The sequence below is a fragment of the Pseudopodoces humilis genome, chromosome 2 (assembly GCF_049639895.1).
Source record: "Pseudopodoces humilis isolate 2021_Gansu_Grassland_sample_001 chromosome 2, ASM4963989v1, whole genome shotgun sequence".
Taxonomy (NCBI): Eukaryota; Metazoa; Chordata; class Aves; order Passeriformes; family Paridae; genus Pseudopodoces; species Pseudopodoces humilis.
Window position 1 is genome coordinate 110,489,063 of NC_142201.1, and position 21,242 is coordinate 110,510,304.

At 44.6% G+C, this 21,242-nt stretch overlaps 3 protein-coding genes across 6 annotated transcripts in view; 2 read left to right on the forward strand and 1 right to left on the reverse strand.

Moving 5' to 3' along the window:
• The window catches only part of GABRR3 (gamma-aminobutyric acid type A receptor subunit rho3), a 30,141-nt gene extending 26,398 nt beyond the window's left edge, over positions 1 to 3,743 (forward strand). Inside the window, exons 9-10 of the mRNA XM_005524100.2 lie at positions 1,040 to 1,236; positions 2,166 to 3,743. Of these exons, the coding sequence (XP_005524157.1) occupies positions 1,040 to 1,236; positions 2,166 to 2,468 (500 nt within the window). The 3' untranslated portion in view covers positions 2,469 to 3,743. The remainder of the gene's footprint in view (positions 1 to 1,039; positions 1,237 to 2,165) is intronic.
• Positions 3,744 to 5,664: 1,921 nt separating this feature from the next.
• RIOX2 (ribosomal oxygenase 2) lies at positions 5,665 to 17,580 on the forward strand. 3 transcript variants are annotated; one of them, XM_014253561.2, is made up of 10 exons: positions 5,665 to 5,743; positions 8,567 to 9,002; positions 10,088 to 10,207; positions 10,765 to 10,893; positions 11,650 to 11,753; positions 13,561 to 13,663; positions 14,018 to 14,183; positions 14,579 to 14,667; positions 15,782 to 15,892; positions 16,892 to 17,580. In XM_014253561.2, exons 2-10 carry the CDS (start codon positions 8,571 to 8,573, stop codon positions 17,051 to 17,053), a joined length of 1,416 nt encoding a protein of 471 aa, XP_014109036.2. In that variant the 5' UTR covers positions 5,665 to 5,743; positions 8,567 to 8,570; the 3' UTR covers positions 17,054 to 17,580. The 3 variants fall into 3 exon arrangements, with proteins under 3 accessions (XP_014109036.2, XP_014109037.2, XP_087925122.1); XM_014253562.2 differs by having other exon boundaries at positions 16,895 to 17,580; XM_088068996.1 differs by lacking the exon at positions 5,665 to 5,743 and adding an exon at positions 5,855 to 6,046.
• A 286-nt stretch (positions 17,581 to 17,866) lies between these two features.
• CRYBG3 (crystallin beta-gamma domain containing 3) overlaps positions 17,867 to 21,242 on the reverse strand; it is an 82,157-nt gene continuing 78,781 nt past the window's right edge. For both annotated transcript variants that reach the window (XM_014253559.2, XM_014253558.2), the window contains 3 exons: positions 20,438 to 20,596; positions 20,003 to 20,162; positions 17,867 to 19,494 (listed from right to left, as the gene is read on the reverse strand). In XM_014253559.2, the coding sequence (XP_014109034.2) occupies positions 19,406 to 19,494; positions 20,003 to 20,162; positions 20,438 to 20,596 (408 nt within the window). In that variant the 3' untranslated portion in view covers positions 17,867 to 19,405. The remainder of the gene's footprint in view (positions 19,495 to 20,002; positions 20,163 to 20,437; positions 20,597 to 21,242) is intronic.

Below are 21,242 nucleotides of genomic sequence, written 5' to 3' on the forward strand. Positions count from 1 at the left end.
TAAAAAGAACTTTTTAATTCTCAGTAGGCAATTTTTAATGTTGTCAAGATGGTTTTGCTGATCATGTTCTTTATGTATGGATTTCTGCAGAAGGTTATGCATCAGGAATTCCATGAATAAAGCACATTTCATTAGCATAATCATACATAATTTATAGGAAACCTTAACTACAAAGTTTAATAAGCCTAGCTCCTTAGCCTAGAGTATATATATATTAAATGAATTGATTTCCTCTTATATGGTGTATTTCAAACTCCATCCTTCAACCTAAAGAAGCTGCAGAGAGGTAGGGGGAAAATTCTTGTATATTGCAGGACTTGAACAGGTGCGGAGAAGGGCTGCAGAGACTCAGCTGACAGTGCTGTCTCACAGATATCAAGATGTTTTCACTTCTAGAGTTACACTGATTTCTTTAAAAGCAGAGCCTGAGTTGGGTGTTGTTTTTTTTTTCTCTGAGCTGGAGCAAACCAAAATTAGATGAATATCTGATGTAAGAGCAGAGATTGAAAAGATGAGGGTGAAATTCTGATCATACTGAGGCAAACAATATTTTTTTCTTAGTTTCAGTCCTGTAGCATTTTTATGCTAGATTGTTTTTAGAGAGCCCTGGAGTTATGACAGGGACACACAGGCTGATATATGTTCTCAATAAATACAATTTGAGAAAGAGTTGTGAGGGAAAATTATTATTATTTAGCGATTTTCCTGGACAAGAAAATATGTGGTGGCAACCTTGGCTCTGGGAAGTGAAGGACAACCACAAACCTTTCACCTGTGTGTGGCAGTGCCCAAAGCTGTCACAGAAATGTGTTCTTTATGCTGCTCAATGACCATTCTGAGCTGAGAGATGATTTAGTGCTCTCAGCATCGTGTGTGATGGGTCCTTCATGGTTCACTCCCCTTCTCAGAGCCTGTGTGAGGAAGTTAAAGGGGGTGTCAATCACATGGCCTCACAAAGCTGTGCTGCCCAAGCAGTGGTGATGAGCTGAACAGAACCAGCTGGCCAGAACTGTGATAACCTCTCTTTTCTCTCTGGCAGGTATAACTACAGTGCTGACAATGTCGACCATCATGACAGGAGTAAGTGCCTCAATGCCTCAAGTGTCTTACATAAAGGCTGTGGATGTGTATTTATGGATCAGCTTCCTTTTTGTCTTCCTGTCAGTCATCGAGTATGCAGCAGTGAACTATCTCACCACAATTGAAGAGAGAAAACAACTCAAAAAAAGGGGCAAGGTACAACCCTCTGTGTTTTTTTATCTTCTGAAAGCATCATGGAAGCCATGGAGTAGTCCTTATACACCACTGTGATAACAGAACAGTAACAATCTCTGTCTCCACTCTGTATCTCACCTTTTTTTTCACTTGGGTGAAGGGAGACCAAGTGTCCTCCTCTCTGAGATCCTGAGAGGTTTGTGTTTCTCTCCCTTTTCTTGTGGCAGAGGTTAGGGATATTTTTTTGCCCCCTTTTTTCCCTCCTCAGAGGAATATAACCTTCCTTCTATTTTCAAATACTTATCAATCAATCTTCTGTCTCTGAAATAGACCTCAGCATACCCTCATATGATATTCCTACCTGTTTCCTGTTTCTTTTTTGTCCCAAGACCAGATGAATGACAAGGTCATTTTTATAAAAGCGTGCCTGAAGCAGAAATAGTCATAAGTTAAACATCTGCTTTCTGTGAAGCTCTCACTTAAAACCTTTGCTTGAAGAATATCCCCTCTGTAAACTCACTTGCTGGAATATCATGAGGGGAAGAACACAGGAAGGATGCATATGTTGCTCACATGATAGGATAATCCCATCAAAAACCTACTGCCAGAAATGTTTGCAGTCGTTTCCCACAACTCCAGCAACACAGACCTACAGGAGAGAGTTTGATTCTTCTATTTCAGAAGCTGAGGCACAAATTGCCAGCCAGCAGCTGGCAGTAATCAGGCAGACAAGTGTGTTTTATGACATTTGATGACATTTCCTTGCTCATGTCCCGCTTAGGGGGGCAGGCCCCACAGAGAGCCATACTGTGGGAAAGCCCTGTTCTCCACATGCTCTCCACAGAGAGAACAACACTGAGGGGAAAGCTTTCTTTATCTTCTGTTTTGCTCATTTATGATTTGCCAAAATGGCTCCTGCTAGACACGGAGTAACTCTCCTTTGTTGCCAGGCTTCGGGAATGTACAGCATGGACGCAGTGCAAGCAATGGCTTTCGACGGCTGCTTCCACGACACGGATGTGGACATGGATCTGACTCCCTTCCCAGACCCCTGTGAGGAGAATGAGACCAGGGCAAGTCAAACCAACATCTCCAATGCAGACACACCTCGCTTGAAGAGGAAGAGATCTCTGAAGGGAAACGTGGGCAGGATTATTTTACAGAACAATCATGTTATTGACACATATTCCAGGATTATATTTCCCAGTGTATATATTGTGTTCAACTTTTTTTACTGGGGTTTGTACATATGAACTAAAATGCTTATAAACTAGAACTTACTGTGTGTATGAGGGTTGCATCATACTTCAAAAATAATGCAACAGCAGTAGAGGAAAAGGTTATGATTTTCCAAAAGAGACTTCTACATCAAAGCTGGGCTGGTTTGGTCAGCAGCAAAACTCCTCGTGAAAAACTCTCACGTGTCTGGGATCTTTTCCAGCTGGACTATGCAGAGCTTCACTGGGGTGATCCATCCCATGCACAGGCTCCGCTGCAGTAGCACAGGAGCTCACTAAGGGAGCCCTTTGTCAGGCCCCTGAACAGACAGCAGCTCCCACCTGAGGTATTGCCCTGTCTCTGTCTGCACTCCAACCCTTCCTCTCGAATCAGCCTCTCTGTTCTTCACCTGTGCTCCATTTTGGTCAGCAATTGGCACCAACCACTTTGGGATAGCTCCTGTTCTTGTTTCACTTCCTGCATTTCAGTTTGCCAGGGCAACCTGTGTGCACCTCAGCAGCCTCTGCCCTGGGATGGGAACCAGGGGGAAAATGATGGATCACCAGTGCAGTAGGGACCAGCAGGAAGCAGAAGGCCAGGCTGATGGGGCTTTGTAGATCATGCCTCAACAGCACTTCAAGAAAACCCTTCACCCTTGTCAGCTGTCCATGAATCTCCATGGGACCTCTGTTTTGAAGAATCTGGCTCACCAGTCCCTGAGGCAGCACAGGAACAACATCCCAGACCCAGTGCACTTGCAGCCATTTCCCAGGTGGGTGAGCAGCATCCCAGCACGAGCTGTGTCCTTCACATGTCACCTCTGCCCCACCTCAACCTGCTGTAATCCCCTGCTTCCTGCAGAACCCTTTGGTTTAAAAACACAGGTTTGGAGACGCAGGTTTTAGACAACTTTGTCAAGAGATCAAAGCAACCACGCCTTCAGTTCTTCTGTTTATGTTGCACGTGAACTTGGGGTTTTGCCTCCCTCCCTCTCCTTTTGGCTTTTGAGATTGAATGTTCCAGTGAGGAGAAGCTGCCTCTGCCCCTTGCAGCAGTCATCCCCAGCACAGTTCCAGGAAAAAAAGGAAACAGCTGTGCCAAAACAGAGACATATACAGGAAACCTGTCAGTCTCAGATGAATCCTTCATGGAAATATCCTTAGGTTCAGGCTAAGGAGGCTGAATTAAGGATGTTCAGGGATAAACACAGAAAGTTTTCACAACTCCAGGAAAAGAAGCAAGATTACTTTTGTAACTTTCCCAAATAAGGAGCATTTTCCACTAAATTCCTTGGATCCATCTGTCATTTCATGAGCTGAGTTTATATTTACAAAGTCAGTTCAAAATTATCATTTGTGGTGGAAAAAAGTGTCACAAGGTAAATGCTTGGTCACTGCTTGGTCAAGTTTATTGGTCAAGAAAGTGGGAATAAAATTGGAAGCCTAAATCACTCTCTGGTTTCTTCATTTACTTTATTTTATTTATTTACTTTTTTTTTCTTATTTAATTTACTTATTTTCTTGCTCTCATCTTGTTTGTTCAGAGCATGGTGACGTCTCAACTTTTTCAAAGAGCTTTCTTGTCAGGCTCCCAGTTCCAGAGCTGGAGAAGCGGTGACATTGTGCGTGCTGAGTGACTGAAATCTCACCGAGTGAGTGGCACAGAGTGCTGCCAAACAAATGTGTCAGAGCTGAGACAGCTTTGATACTTTTCCAGGAAATCCTGTCATGGAAAGCAGAACCATACCAGGAACGACAATGCTGGGAATGCAAAGTGAAAGGACACACAGGCTTTGGCAACAGTAACAGCACACCAGACCTCAAGCCGAGCAGATGTATAGTGTAGCTGCATATAAAAAGACACCATCACAGCCTTGTTCCTGCACTGCCAATATGGGGCGTCCTGCACAGATGTTCCAGATTACCCAAGAAGATCCCATCTAGTTGCTCCAGATGTGTAATGTGTCTTCCAGACTTTTCCCATGAACAAATGTAACATCGTTTTCACATATTTTTTTTTTAATCTGCCCTACAAGAAGTATTTGTTGTGTAGCCAACAGTGAAGCCTCAGCCTCCAACAGAAAAAACACTCCAAATCAGTTCCCTTTCCTCCCCTCTTTCAGATTGAAGCCATTCCCCCTTGTCCTCTCACTACATGCTCTTGTAAATTATATTTAACTGCATGCTTTTACAGCAAAGCTTAAGATTTTTTATCTTCTTAATGGAGTGACAGGGATGATATCAGGATACATTATGCTTAAAAAAATCTATTGCTTGAACAAATAGTAAAAGATAACAATCAGTATTTCAACGAATGATTTCTTGTCTAGAGGGTGCTAGAGGGCTGGCTAAGTTCCCATGACCCTCTGAAGTGTGTGTTAACTTCCTGACAGGTATGGTAATAAATACTTTCAGACAATTTGTCTCTGCAGATCAGCACGGAAGTCTTTAAAAAGGTATTCACGAGAATTTCCCGTTCCTGCCGGTTTTGCAGCCAGTCCCATGCGTGGGTTTTATATGCCACAACATTTACTGCGAGTTAAAGCACCGCAGGCATTATGTAAATACATATTTGTGTGAGTGTTCATCCTGGTGGCACTCAGGCAGTGACGCTGAGGATACTTTGTGGATTTTTGGAGCAGAAATGACAGCTTGTCATGATTTCTCTGACCGGCCGAGGTGCAGGATGTGGCCTCGCTATTTTTATCACTATTCATCTGCTGCTGCACCCATCTGTAATAAGAAAACATCCTGTGGTTATTAGCGTAGGTGATGCAAACTTTTAAGTCCGGACAGTTTAATTCTTAAACGTTTTATAATTCTTCAAACTATCAGTACACAAGAATAAAGCTTTAGCAAAGCCTACCTAACATCTTTTTCTGATGTCATTAGCCAGTGTAAACGAAACCATTAACAGGTCTCTTTAGTAAAGGTAATTAAAAGTACTCCTGGAAGTTTTCATGTGCTCGGTAAGAATTCTGATGATTTCTCTGAGGGAGCCTCAGGGGGACTCTGGAACAGGATTTTGGTCCGGGGAAAGAAAAAAAGCTAAAGCCCAGACACTGTTGTGTGTACGAAGCAAAATTTAATCCTCTGAATAACTTCAGTGGAGACACCGTGGCGCTCCTGTTGGAATACACGCAGGAACAACGCTGGAATAGCGCCGTATTTCCTTCTGGCCGCCCGGAAGCGTCTCCTCCCGAGGCACCCAGCGCGGCAGGCCCGCCTCCCGCTTCCTTCCAGCGGGCACCTGCTGCGGCCCGGCCCCGGCCCCGGCCCGGAGCGCTCCGGCCCTCCCTGCCGCCCGCAGGGTGAGTGCGGGGCTGCGGGAAGCGGAGGGGAAGGAAGCGGAGGGGAAGGAAGGGGAGGGGAAAGAAGCGGAGGGGAAGGAAAGGGAGGGGAAGGAAGGGGAGGGCCGGCGGCGGGACCGCGTGTCCCCGGAGCCGCCGTGCCCGCCCGTGCTCTCGCTGCTCCCCACGGCCGAGTCCCCGTGCGGGAACGGGCGCTGTGTCCCTGTGCGAGTGACACTGGCGACACTGGCCACAGCAGCTGTCCCCGTCTGCCGCTGGGATCGTGCTCCAGCCCTGCCCAGAAGCGCCTGGGGGTGTGGGGAGGTGAGAAATGGGACCGGACCGGCCGTGCGCTGATCGCGGCCTGCGTGAGGGAGCGGATTGCGCCCCTCTGCTCCGCTCGCATGAGATCCCAGCTGGAGAGATGGTCCCAGCAGGGAAGGACAGGGACCTGTTGGAGCCCGAGATCCCAGGTGGAGAGGTGGTCCCAGCAGGGAAGGACAGGGACCTGTTGGAGCCCGAGATCCCAGGTGGAGAGGTGGTCCCAGCAGGGAAGGACAGGGCTGTTGGAGCCCGAGATCCCAGGTGGAGAGGTGGTCCCAGCAGGGAAGGACAGGGACCTGTTGGAGCCCGAGATCCCAGGTGGAGAGGTGGTCCCAGCAGGGAAGGACAGGGACCTGTTGGAGCCCGAGATCCCAGGTGGAGAGGTGGTCCCAGCAGGGAAGGACAGGGCTGTTGGAGCCAATCCAGACGATGCCACCCAGATGCTTAGTGCCTCTCCTGGGAAGACAGGCTGAGAGGGCTGAGCTGGTTCAGTGTGGAGAAGAGGAGGCTCTCCAGGGATATCTTTGCAGTAGTTAAATACTGTATGAGAGACAGAGAAAAGACTTTTTACCAGGGCCTGCAGCAAAAGGACAAGGGGGAAAGATTTTACATTGTAAGAGGGTAGGGGATAATAAGAGTATAATTTAGATTGGATGTAAGGGAGGATTTTTTCTGGTGAGGCCCTGGCAGCTTGCCCAGGGAAGTTGTGGCTGCCCCATCCCTGGCAGTGTCCAAGGCTGGGCTGGATAAGGCTTTGACCAAATAGATGGAGAGGGAGATGTCCCTGCCCATGGCAGAGGCTTGTGCCAGGTGATCTCTTCCAACCCAAACCATTTGGTGGGTTTGCAGTTGTAAATAACTAATAAAACACTACAGCGAAGCAAGTGGTGTAAATGAAGCAGAGTTCTGTGAACAGCACATATGTGAATTTAACTTGATTGGATCAATCTGAGAGAGCTGAGAGGTTGAAATGACTGCTTTAGGTCTGGAATTCAAAACCATCAAATCAGAAATGGTTGCATTTGTGTTCCTGACCTTTGGGGAATGCCAGTTTTAGATCCTAGTGCCAGCAGCATCTTCAGATCTTGCTGCCAACAAGGGACTAATTTTCAGTCTTTAATTTTTTTATGCATTCCCTTGCCTCATGTAGAACAGTGGCTTCTTGCTACTGGGAATGTCCATTCTACTGGGAAGGTGGTGATGTGAATTCCCTCCTGCAGGACTGAGGTGACCACAGGTTACTACTGAGGGACAGGCTGCCCCAGGAGCTGGGGGAGCAGCAGGGTGTCCTGCTGCACAGGAGAACTTAGTGCTGCCTGGAAATACCAGAACTGGGGTTTAGGTTTCAGGATAAGGGGTCTGTACAAGTAAAAGAATCTCAGTACATTGATAGCATTTGCTTTTGGGAGCAAAGCTGCCATTTTTACTGGGAAATGAAAGCATCAGCAGGTTCTTACTCCTCCTGGGTTGGCTTCTCAGACTGGCTCAGACGTGCCCAGAGTCAGTTTGGGTTGGCCGGCCCAGGAGGAGTCAGAACACTTGGCTGCCAGGCTGTGCTGCTCCAGGGCTTGGTGCTGGCTCATCCTCAGTGTGCTTAGCTCAGCTCCCCAGGCAGGCTTCTACTGCTGCTCTGGGGGAGGAGATGCTGGAGCAGACTCTTGGCAAGTCTGCCTGCTCATGGTTTAGGCATACTGTTAACTGGATTTGTGCCTTAACTTTCCTGAGAACTTGGCACCTAAACCATTTGTGAATTAACTTTTTTATTCTCGCATAATTGTACACAACGTACTGTGGAAAAACAAAATAAATTATTTTCAGCTATAAAATTAAATGTCTTTACTTGTATGATGGAATTATTTTTATTCTACATAAACCACGAAGTTTGACAGCTTGGTAGAAATTAAAGTAGAATCTTGGCATTTTGGTTTTTAAACTGGTACATTTTACAAGTCTTAAGCTTGTAGATTTAGTAATTACATAGCATCAACAGATAGGCCTAACAACATTCCTTCTTTTGTAAACTGATAATGTTGAAGGAAGTGTAATAAGAATACAAGTTTTTGATCCTGCCCCCTCTCTCCACCTCCCTCTGCATGTTGCCACTCAATCTCTTAAAGCTGAGTTGTTTTTTATTTTCCCAATAATTTGCAGCTCTTGCTACAGAAGACCACTTGCTCACAGGTTCTTTGTGTGGGTGGGTTCCTGCATTGGTAATGATCCACTGGGTTTCATCACATGTTATTCAGTATAAACTTAGCTGTGGGATGTGAGCTCCTGCAAGGAATGGCTCCCAGCAGAGCCCTTTGGAGTTTGCTGAGGTTTGAGAGGGGATTGTAGGCCTTTTGGAGCAGTAAGTGAGCACCTGAAGCCACAGCTCTTCCCAGTATACTTTGATATCCCCCCTGGATAAGGCAAGAGCTGCTGCCCTGGGCCTGTGACCTCTTGAGGTTGTGTTGCTGGCTGATTGTTTGGGGTCTCTCTCTCTCTCTCCCCCTCTCTCTCCCCCCCCCTCTTGGACAGGAAGATGCCCAAGAAAGGAGGGAAGATTGCTGATGTGCCCAAGGAAGCACAGGCACAGTGTAAACGACCCAAGTTGGATGCAGCTGATTCTCCATCCATCCTGACTTTTGAGAGCCCAGACAGCCTCTTCAGGAGCCTGATCTCTCCCATTGAAGAAGAGGTGTTTTTCAGGGAGTACTGGGAGCAAAAGCCACTGCTTGTTCGGAGAAATGATGTCCTGGTGGCTGCTTACTACCAGTCCCTGTTCCAGCTGTCACACTTGAAGGAGCTGTGCAGCCAGGGCTTGTACTACGGACAAGATGTGAATGTCTGCAGGTGTGTGAATGGGAAAAAGAAGGTTTTAAATAAAGAAGGCAGAGTGAATTATGTGCAGCTGAAGAAGGATTTTGACCAGAAGAAGGCAACAATACAGTTTCATCAGCCTCAGAGATTTAAGGTGGGATTGTTTCATTGTTGTTAATGCTTGCTTTACAATGTGTAGCTTTTGTTGAGTGGCACCAGACACGGCTTTGTATCTGTGCCCAGGGGAGGTTGGCATTGATGACTTGCTGAAATCCTTGCATAAACTGTATTAAAACACAGTTTATACTTCTGCACTGCCCATCATGTTTCAGTGCTCTGCAGTAAGAGCAAAGTCAGATTCATGCTATAATGTTTTTCTGTAATGTTAAGTATTCTTTTTAAATGCATATAATTGATGATTGGGCATCTGTGCTTAAATTACCTCTTCTGCCTTGATTTTCCCTTGTGCAAACAGAGACTTTTGTACCACTCCCCTTTAATCAAGGGTGAGGTGTGAAACCATGCCAAGTATTTCCAGGACACTCCACCATTCTTGCCAATGGATTAGCATTAAATTGCACCATGGAAGTGACCACTCCATTTTAGCTGAGTGTCCTCAGTCTCTGTGTATGGGAAGGAGACAATGGTGCTGCACAGTTGTAAAGGACTTGGATACCTGTAGGTACTTTGATTTAGGCAGTCTTTTTTTTTGTCCCAGGGTCTCAGCACAGTCCAATTGTGACCCCAGATAAGAACCCAAATACACAGTGTAGTGTTACTGACTGATCTCAGTTGTTGGTGTCTCCTGATGTTTCCCTGTCACGTGTTGGGAATGGATGAGTAAAGTTTGTGCTTGAATATTCCCAAGCAATTGGAGTCACTTGTAATAGGTGTCTAGCCTTTGTGTTATTCTCGCTTTGATGCAGGTGGGATGGTGGGTGGTTTATTCTCTTTTGTTCAGCCTTGTTTTTCCCTGGCTTTGCATCCTGAAGTTGATACAGGGAAGAGAGCAATCAGTGTTCTGTTGAGGCACCAGAATTTTTGGCTTACCCACGACTTCCATCATGGTAGATCTCCTTTGCTAGTACAATACTTGCCTTGAGGAGAAACTGCTTCCCAGGTTGTATGTTCCTGTGGGGATGTCAGCATTCTTCAGCAGTGATGGGCTTTTGGCAGCCAGGCTTGGCTGAGCTCTTCAGTAGTAACAGCTTTTATTTCTTTTTTTTTTTTTTTTTATAGGAGGAGCTGTGGAAGATTCAGGAGAAGCTGGAGTGTTACTTTGGGTCGCTGGTGGGATCCAATGTTTACATCACCCCCCAGGGGTCTCAGGGCCTTCCCCCTCACTACGATGATGTTGAGGTAGGACAACACCACCTTGTCTGTGAGACCCTTTGTGGGCTCCTGGTAGTGGATGCCTCTGTGTGTGCTTCCACCTCTCCTCCACCATAAACAGTCTAGAAAGAGTTCTGTTTTTCCACTGAAAACTTAGGGTAATTATTTGCAAGTGTTTCCTTATATGTAAAAGTCTACTAATAGTTATGGCTAAGTTTAAGTGACTGGAGAGGAACAGGATTTCCAAATTTGGAATAAAACAGATCACAACTCTTCTCTCTGTTGTCTCTAAATAGAGTACAAGAATTTAGTTCAAGTGTAAATTTCTGCATTTAGATATCTAAAAGGTAATGTGAAAGGAGTTGTATTTGCCATGCTGTGGACTAGCTAAAAGCAGGGAAGGGGAAAACCTGTATTTGTCAGAAAAGCAACCTGTGCTACTATTTCTGTCCCTGGTTTGTGGCTTGGTTCAACAGACTTGGTAAGACAGAAGATAAATTAAAATACCTGATGAGTTGGATGTGTGAGGGGGAGCAGGGCTTCCTTAGGCCCCCAAAAAACTTTGGATTCCTGGTCTTTTTCAGGTGTTCATCCTTCAGCTGGAAGGAGAGAAGCACTGGCGACTCTACAAACCAACAGTGCCTTTGGCTCGGGAGTATAACGTTGAGCCAGAAGATAGGATTGGGAGTCCCACACATGAATTCATATTAAAGGTATTTTAATTTAATTGCTCCAGGTGGTCTGTGGGCTGTGGCAGCAAGAAAAGTAATCATGCTTGGTGGGCTCTTAGAAGTCGCTGATGTGACCAAGTTTAAGGACCGTAAGATTAAAATGGAATCAGATTTCACTGTTGATTTGTGACCTTTCTCTTTGTGCTGGGGTTTATGGGATAAGCCATGAGTAAACTGATCTTTCCTTTGTGGAGGCAATTTCATGTGCTTTGCACTTCTTTCTTGTCTTGACTTCCTCAATCTGTATTATTTTCTGTGGGGATACTTAATTTACATTGGTGAGAAGACAGGGAAGGAGGAAGGTTCTACTTTTTTTTTTTTTAAGTGTTTTAACTAAAATTTTCAGGCTACTTGACTTTCCTTGAGAAACACTGGCCTTTTCTTTTGTTATGATCTGAGCACATACCCAGGGCACTGAATTACCACCAGATTCATCTCAGCTGCTTCTTTTTCCCCTTCCTGCAGCTCAGCAGGACTGTGCATGTCCTACCATGTGAAAAGCTCATGTTTGCAGACAGGTGTAGAGAAAATACTGACAGTAGGTTGGAAAGTTTGAGGTGTTGGACTTCCGGCTTAGAGTGCTTTATGTTATTGAAGTGTACATTGGAGAATTCCTCTATTTTGTGATTTTTAAAGAATATATATTGCCAGTCTGTCTGCTCAGAGAGTATTTTCTGTGGAGTACAGTAAGGTTTGATCAAGTGGCCTAAATGTATCAATTCTTTCATTTTCCTGCAGCCAGGTGACTTACTGTACTTCCCAAGAGGGACTATTCACCAGGCTGACACTCCTCATGGGATCTCCTATTCAACACACGTGACCATCAGCACCTACCAAAACAAGTAATTCCCCTTTATTTCTTGTTTTGTATGGCTTTCCTCTGCCAGATGATGTGTGTGAACAGGAGAGACCTGAAGCTGGTGTTTCAAGGAAGTGATGTCCTGTTTCTTAAAAAAAAATAACCTTGTAATGAGCTTTGCTTGGGTCTTTTTGTGTTCATCCTATTCAGCCCTTGTGTGGTTTGTGTTTGCCTGTGGGTATTACAGGGACAGAGCAAGTTAGCTTCCCCCGAGGTGTGGTGATGTGGGATATAGGTAGATACCCCACTATTACATAGGTGCCCTGCTGTTAGGGACAGAATTTAAGTGTTGAGGTAGCAGTAATTGAAGTTTTGAGGGTTGGGGGAAGGAGGAGAATGAGACCATTTTTTGAAACAGCCTCTTTGCCAGGTTTTCATGCAGCAAGTTTGATTGCTTTTTAATTGCTTTATTTATTATTTACCTACTGGAGACTTTAATGTGGAAGATAATGTTACAACTGCAAACTCACTGTTGTTTTTTAAAAAAAAGCCCTCACCAGTGGCTGCAGTTGCTGTTCATTTCATAATCCAGATAAAGAGCTGTGACTTATTCTTTTCATCAGGTTTCCTCCTGTATCTGATGGTCACCCACACCTCTTCTGACAGATTCTTCCATGCAGCTATTCTCTGCTAATCTGTATTTTTCATTTTCTACCCCCTGCATGAGAGTCAGATTTCTTTAGACACAGGCCAGGTCCTGGTCCCTGCATTGAAACATTGTTATCATAGAGAGAAAAAAATGCTGCTGCTGCCACCTAATCAGCTCTCAGGTGCTGGGCTTGGAGTTATTGGCCTAATTGAGGAATTGGGAAGTATTTCTGTTAGCTGCAAAGCAGGGCAGAACAAGTTTGGGCATATTTTAGATAACTGTGGGATGAATCTCTAACCATCAGCTGTGCCACTGTGGAAGCCCAGGATGTCAGTGCTGCTGGCCACTCTTCCTGTGGCCAGTGTGCACAGCAGGGTTTGTCCAGCTGGATCTGTGTGGAATTATTGTTCAAGCAGTGCTTGGAAGCTAAGGGTTCAGCTCCTTGTAATGGGATTGCTGGAGATCTGCAGCCTCATGTGGAGTCACTGCAGTTTCTCCATGGCTGCAGGAGCCCAAGGCCGGTCCAGTGCGTGACTTGTCAGGAGCACGTTCCCTGGGGATGTCTGTCATGGGTGAGCAGAGGAGCAGGAAAAGCTTCAAGACTACTCTTCTTCCAAGGTTAAAAAGTGGAATCATCATCCTTTAAGGTTATTGGCAGTGAAGTGTAAGAGCCTTCCTCTGCCCCTGCTGTCAGCAAGCGTAGGTAAAATAAGCTGCAATCCTGGTGTTTTGATTTGGCTTGTAGATGGAAGTATGATGTGGAAACATTTCCTTGGAAAATTGAAGAGAATTTAAAAATAGCAATAGCTGAGAAGGTGGCACTTCCAGGTGTTTTTAGGCACCAAGACAAAAGGGACATCTCTGTTGAAGCAGTTTGTCTGGACTGGATCCAAGCAGGCAGAGAGATGTGCTTGTGTGGGATAAGCAGGGCAGTTTGGAAAATCAGTGAGTAGCTGAAGACATTTGCTGGCAGATGGAAACTAGGGGCAAGAGAAACACTAAGAAGTAGATGTACAATTCCTTTTATTGGCCAGAGTTCTTCTTTCCCACTGGGTAGCAGACAGTGAAACATTTGAGTAGATGTGATAAAAAAGAGACTACAATAATTGTTTTACATCTTAACACTAGTTAGGAAAAAAAAAAGTAGGATGTGTGTTTTATTTTAGTGCAACTACTTCAGTAATTTGTTCCTGTCCTTCAGCTCTTGGGGAGACTTCTTACTGGATGCAATTCCTGGCCTGGTGTTTGATACAGCAAAAGAGGACGCGGCGCTGCGGACAGGCATTCCGAGGCAACTGCTCATGGTTAGTGAGTGATGGTGCCTCCAGGTGATCTGTCAGACAGAAAAAGTTCTGTCAGACCAGGCTTCTGAATCTTCTAGTCAGTGAAGCTGTGAATTGTTATGGGACCTCCTTATGGTGGTCCTGTCCTGCTGCTGCTCAGCTCAGGAGGAACAAGGGTTTCTTCAGCTGCACTTGCAAGTCCTTTAGCCCCAGAGCAAGGAGAGTGAGCTTCAGCTGTGACATGTGAACAGCTCATGGGGAATGTGTAAAAGAAACAAAGCTTGGTTTGAGACTAAGGAGTGTCCAGATTTTCACTGCTTTGGTGCACTGCTTTAGGTCTGGTCTGTCCAGCTTAAATTCTTTGTGAATGTTTAGCAGGTGAACACAGCTGACTGCACCAAAAAGCTGAGCAGCCTTCTGAGAAGGCTTGCAGACAGTCTGGAGAACTCCAGGGAACTGAGATCATCTGACTTGAAGAAGGATTTCATTATGCACCGGTTGCCGCCGTACTTGGGATGTGACTCTGATGCTTTGACTCCAGGTAGAGTTTTAACTTCCCAAAACTTGCTGATGTGCTGGTAGTGGATAAGTCTGCCTCTTAAAACTTCTAGCATTTAATAGCAGGCCAAGATCAGAGTCCAGGCCCAGCTTTGTGTGGTGCCTGGCTCTGTGTGTGTGTGTTTGCACTCCTCTCTTGGCCAATTCCCAGTATCTGGTGGGAGATATGACCCATTTCCCTTAGACTGAAATAAAGGTTATCGTAGAATTAAAACATCTTTCTCATTTCTCCTTCCACCACAAGTTTGAGAACTTGTGGCTGTGCAAACACTGGTTAACAAAAAATCTGGCTGTGAGAGAACAGGTAGTGCACAGGGGGCTCAATTTGTATCATGTCTGGTTTTCTTCCTTCTCTAAGGCTGAATTTATTCTTCTTAGGTGGGAAATTGCCAAAAATAAATAGCAAAATCAGACTGCAGTTTAGAGACCATGCTATCATCACTGTGGAACCAGATCAAGAGAATGCTGTAAGTATAAGCAGCCCCCCTTGTATGCCGGGGGTGGGGAGTGGGAGACATTGTTGCTCTGTTGTACTGAAAGGGTTGTGCAGTTCTGCTTGGTTGGATCTTGCATCCCATTATTGCTGTTAGGAGATCCTGGGGCTGTTTGCTGAGTACATTCCAGCCTTCTGGAGGGAGGTACAGAATTATATTCAGTGATTTTGCATGCCTTTTATCTGAATCACATGGGGTAGGTCATTACAGCAGCTAAAATGGCAAATGGGTAATAGATTTTTTTTTTTTTTAATTCCTTGTATTTAAGAACATGAAGAAGTTATAAAATTAGGGTTCCTGAAGAGAGGGAATTCTCTTGGTTGCATTTAGTCTTCACTACTGAGTTATCTCTGTACCTAAAGTGGGTGACAGTGGCACTTAAAAGTTGTTCCACAACATAGATACTGGCATCTTGCATAATTCTGTGTTTACACTGCTGCTTATCTGTGAAAGTTTATTAGTATGAAATTATAGAAGTGCTTTCTTATCTTAATTTAAAAAAAAATGGGTGGAGGGGGGAAATCCATTTTCTGTGTGTGTTATCTTGTAAAAGTTTGGTGTTTTATTTTTTATTTTTTTTTAATGAATGGAATGTTTCCCTCCAAGAAAAACATACCAGAACTTTGATTTTTCATCTCCATTTTATTTGTGTCCATATTGCTGTGAGACTGTCTTGGGTTTAGAAACCTTTTTTTTCAATTTTTTTTGCAACTGATTTGCAGCCTTTACCAAGGGTTGATAATGGACATGTGATTTTTAAGACAGATCAGTCTCAGACTGGAGATTATTGATGCACACCTGTTCATTAAGACTTCTTAGGAGAGGTGCCTTAAAGGGCCTGTTTTCTACACAGCATCAGTCCTGTGACTCCAGCAGGGGCAGTTTTGAGGCAGAAGGTTGTAAATAAATTTGCAGAGGTGTTTTGGAGAGTCCCTTGCTGTGGGAGGTGGCTGCTGGGTCACTCATTTGAGGTGACTTGCTGTCCTTGCTGTAAGAGTGGCCTCTGGAATTAAGGAGCTGGCACTGGAATGAGGGGAGTGTGAGGGTGTGGATCACTTGTGACCATTTTCTTCCTGCTGTCTTTCAGGATGAAATTCGCAGAGAGATGGTTTATGTGTATCATTCCTTAAAGAACAGGAGAGAAACTCACATGATGGGGAGAGAGGATGACACTGCCAGTGAGGATGGCCTGGCACAGGTTTGTTCCTGCAAACGCATCCCAAAATTTATCTTGCCCTGGGTTTGGCTGTGTTCTTCAGCACCCAGAGCTTTTCAGCCTGTTCCCAGAGTACCTGGATGAGCTGAAGCTGCAACACAGGCTGTGAATAGGAGAACTAAGTAATGTGATCTCATGCTTAATTAAACATTTGAGAGGCCAATGGGATATCTTGTGCATGCCCTGTGCCAGTTAACAAAGCTGCTGAGGCAACTAAAAGCATCTCTTACTTTATGTGTCCTTCAGCAGGTCCTGTCTGAGGCTGCACATGTTCCATGGGGATCACTGCACCTCATTTCTGACATGTTAAACCTGTGTTAGCTCCTTTATCCACTGGACCACCCTCTGCAGGGCTGCTCACTTCAGCCCGGGGCAGGTCAGCACTGGGAGTTCTACCATGTAATTCAGGTCTGCACAGCTCCTCCAAAGAGGCAGAACAGAGCAGAGCCTGGCCTTGGCTTGGCCATTGCTGCAAGGCTTTTTGCCTGGCAGTTATTTTCCTTTTGAAATAAATCTCACTATTCCTGTAGAGCTGAGGCTGGACACTGGCACCTGAGCAGCACATGCACAGCCTTCCTTCCTGCCCTTAAACAAGAGCCCTGGGAATGAAGGTCCTCTGTGCTTCTGTGCCCAAAGACTGCAGGTGTCAGCTAGAAATAAAGCTCTGTGACCTTGCTATAAAATAATGGGTAGGGTTAGGCAAGAGGGTAAATTTAAAATTATTTTTTTCTTCTGTGTGGAAACCGCAGGAGGAAGTCACATGTACCATAAACATTCCTACCTTGTAGTGTGCTACAGCATGGAAGAGTTACTTCTGAGTAAAATAGGTCTGGATAAAACTGTATCTTTGGGAGGCTGCTCTCACGAACTCCAGTGTGCTGTGGGAATGGAGCACATTCCTGCTGCTCCCTCACACACACTGATGTGTAATAAAGTCACTGCACTTTGCTGAAGGGTTTTTTCCTGTCTGTTTTTCCCCAGCAGACTCACGGGCTGCGGTTCCCTTTGTCATACTTGGATGCACTGAGGCAGATCTGGAGTAGCAGCACTGTTAATGTTAAAGAGCTTAACCTTACCTCAGATGAAGAGAAAGAAAACCTTGCCTTGTCACTCTGGACTGAATGTCTGATTGAAGTTCTTTGATGCTTTTATGAATTAGCTGCTCCTGGCTATTAAGCATCTCTTGAGAGCAAGGTTTATTAATTTTTTTTTTTTTAATCCATCCAGCCTCTGGTTTGTAGTGCTAACAAAGCATTGCAATATCTGTACTTTGCTGCTTTCTGGTGCCAAATGTTAAATGTCCTTCCACACTTTTGGAAAACTGGGCATGGGGAAAAGCAGGTAAGTGAGCCACAGCTCCAGGGCTGGCTGGATGAAGTCACTTCTAAGTGCCCCCAGCGCTGTGGTGTCCCTTTCCCTCTGGAGAGCTGCTGGAGGAAGGCTCAAGTTATACATGGAGCAGGCTCCAAAACCTTGGGCATAAAACATTAACTTGTTTCTTTCATTTGTAAAGTTCATCAGCAGGAAAATCTCTTTGATTGCCCTGACAGAACAAAAGCTTACTGGTAAAAGCTGCCTGTGCTGTGCCCACAGGGGGAAGACTTTGCCCAAGAAAACCCCTTTTCCCTCAGATGCTGCCATCCCTGGAATAAACAAATAATAATATTTATCCTCTGCCTCCCCCAGCACCAATTTCAAGTGAAAGTAACCCAAAAGCCTGTAGCTGGAATCTGTATCTTCAATATTCACTTGAGTGGGTTTTGATGAGACTGGTGCAGTTACTTTAATGTGTCATTGATTTTTAATATGCAATTTCATGTAACAGCACAGCCACATACTCAATATACTTATCCCCCTCTTTTGGACACTGGAAAAAAAATGTTTTACTGGAATATGCTCAACAGCTACTGAAAACTATTATTTACTTCGTTTAAAAAGAAACCAACCAGCAAAATGTTTCTCCTAAAAAGTTTTATACAGTTAAAATATACATGCTTTAGCATTTTACATTCAAGGTCTCTTAAGTACAAAAGCCTGCTTTACTTTGTTATGTAACACTGAGACACCAAGTATGATTTAGTCATTCTTCATTTAAAAAAACTACAACTTTTACACAGGCTTTTAAAATTTCATATGGAAAGTCACATGCAGAACACTTGATGTACTGACTTATATGGAAAAAAGCTTAACAAGTGCTTCAGTTGAAAAAATATATACATACATTTGAGGATCTGTTACTCAAACAGCAGATTTATGATCATTTTAGAATGTAAAATAGTAAGTGCAAGTAGATTTTTTTTTTAAATAGTACTATTTAGAACTCTATTTCATACAAAAATAGACATCCATATATTTTATTTCTATGGCAAACTTAGAGCTGTGTCTTTGTTTGGGGATGATCCTGTTTGAGTGCACAGCTGGCATAGCTTTCAGAATCTCAAATATCTTCAGCTAACTTGAACTCTTTAAATAGTCCTAGAAATACATACCCTGAATATACAAATGCTGGAAAAAAAATATTTTCAATGAAGATTAATTTAGTGATGCTGAAGCCAGGGAGCTGAGGGACTTCTCTTCCATCTCAGGTGCTCACAGCCCTCCACGGGGCTGTGGTTGGTCAGCACTGAGCCAGGAAAAAGCTTTTGAAGCACCAGCTGCAGTGAGTGAGGTCTCTGGCTCTGCTGGAGCAAAAGCTGTGGTTGCATAGTGTGGAAATTGAGGAGAGCCCTGGCACACCAAGCTCTGGAGCATCAGCTGTCCTTGGTGCCATGCTGACCGCGGAACACGGAGCCAGCCCTGGAACGCAGGCTGCTGGCACTTCAGAAATACCTGCCACGGTGAGCTGGTTTCTGCCAAACTGGAAATTTGGTGCTGTTAAAAGCAGAGAAGACAAAGGCTTACCAGTATCATTTAGGGGGTGAAAGGCCCCTGTATTGCTTCATTTCACATGCTGAGCTGGAATTCCAGTTCAAAGGTGTCTTTATCAACAAAATCAATTGCATTTTAATGAGAGACATGATTCAGGATCACTTGGAGCCTGAACAGTTTCACTTGGGACATAAAAGCCCAACTCAAGTTCCTTGAAGCTCATCAGTGCATTCACTCCTCAGTGAGCTTCCAGCAGTGTGGGAGGAAGGTAAAGACAGCATTTCTGAAGAGCCTTTCCCCCATAATCTCTTGCACTTCCCATGCTGCAGAACCTCTGCCTGCTCTTTTGCATTTACCTTTCATAATTCAGAGGAAGAGTAATGGTGACTTTCACAGGAACAGCCGCTGCAGAATCAGCTTCCCTGCAGAGAGACATTGGATCAACCTGCCAATGTTCCAGATTTGTGCAAAATTCAGTTCTTTTAGGAGCTGGTGCTTGGCATGAAGGAAAATAGAGAGGAGCTGCTGCTTAAGGTTCCAGTGGTGTGTGACTTCAGTAGTTGGCTTCTTTTTTCCCCTCTAGATGTTGGTAGCCCACAAAAAGCCCATCTGTGGGGTGGATTTTACTCACAGTATTTCAATATCCCATTTCTGTGAAGGTTTGTTTTCTATTGGCTGATTCATAATGATGTGATTCTTGTCGTAGTAATTTCCTCCTTAAAAACAAAAGGAAGTCATGAAGGAAAAGGTTTTTAAAGAAATACTTGTAAAAATTATGCACAATCTTTGAGAAGTGTGACTAAGTAGGAAAATCAGCTGAAAAATAGGAATTCCATGAGGTAGGGGGCTGGTGTCTACAACTGAGCAATGACAATTTTAACCAGCCTTCTTTTTCAACTCCTTTTCTCTTTTTGAGCTATTCTGTGGTTGATTTTCCTTCACCATTTTGTCTTCTGTAACTTGCACTTCTTGCCATCTGCACTACTTAACTCCCCAAAGCACAACCACTGATCTGATCAAAATTAACCTCTGGAATCAAAAGAGAAAGGTTCCTCCCTGCCCTGCAGCTTCTTGTCCCACTGTCAAGCAACTGGACAGGAAAGGTAGGATTGAGTTTCTGACCTTAAGTACCAAAAAAATCCCAAACCTGGAGTATGGAAGCTAACCTTAATCAAAAAACACACTTAAAACCTGAGAGGTACAGAGTTTTTTGTTTTTAAATACCTTTAATATCAAGCACCAGTTGCTCACTAAGGTATGAACTGATGGTGCCATCCTCATTGAGTCTCCACTTCTGCCTGTCCTTCCCATGTTCTGTCCAGAGGGCAACTTTGGCCCCAGGCACATCTCTGCCCCCAATGACATCCAGACAGGCATTGTTGGCCTAAGAAACAAGGAGAGCAGTGAGATCCAGGGCACAGAGCCTCAGTTTTGTGCCTGGCTTGTCTCAGGCACTGAGCACATGGCAGTAAATCGTGCTGTAGTTGGTAAAACCCTGGGAAGCAAGCGAGGAATAGATTATTCAACATGCAACCAGCTGCTTGATCAAAGGCGGTGGTCTTTGTTCCTTATTTTTTTAGTGTTAAACCATCAGCTTTTTTTAATATTAATAAAAGACCATGAAGGGCAGCATTAATAGAAAATCACTCTGAAGCTTACCTTGGACTTGAAGAGCCCCTGGCAGTAGTGCCAGAGCTGGGAGCTGCTGCCGCTGCGCGGGGCCGCGCACACCGAGGTCGCCCTGATGTCTGCCAGGCTCCCAGCCACGGTCAGGTACTTCCCCTGGGCTCTGTTCCTCACCCTCAGGTACACTGCTGGCTGCAGGAGGTGAGGGGAGGGATTTACAACACAGAGATCAAGCAAATCGATGGGAGAGGGCCTCCCCTCCACCACCCTCCCCTCCATCAGTCCTCTAAACTCTTATGTTCAGTTTTTGTTTTCAGTTGAGGATGTTCAGTAATTTTTTGGTTGGAAACAAATGTGCATGTGAAGTAGTGGTTTTACACATGCAGATGGGCAGCTATAAACAGCAATGGAAGATAGGTTTTTTTTTTTTTAAAAAAATGTAATTATGGCTACAGAACTAATTCCTGTGATCTGCAAAGATGCCTAGTTCAGCACATTTCACTCATTCCAAGGGCAGTAAAGGGGCTCTACTCTGCAAGCTTTTAATTCTTGGGACACAAAACTTACAGAGTTACATATGCAGCAACTTCAGCCCTCACTAACTGGAATATATTGCAGAGAGATACACCACTGTTTTTGAACACACATGGAAAACAGGGCACTGACCTGGTCTCTCTGTTTATTGGTTTACTCAAAAGATAAAGAGGATTTTGGAGGGCTACTGCAGGGTTTGAGTTTTTGCTCTGTTATTCACTGGTTTCAGTGCAAATAAAGAGCAGGGAGTTATAAAGGGCAGCTCTGCTGGAACCCCAGCTCCAGCACAGCTTTTTTTCTGGGA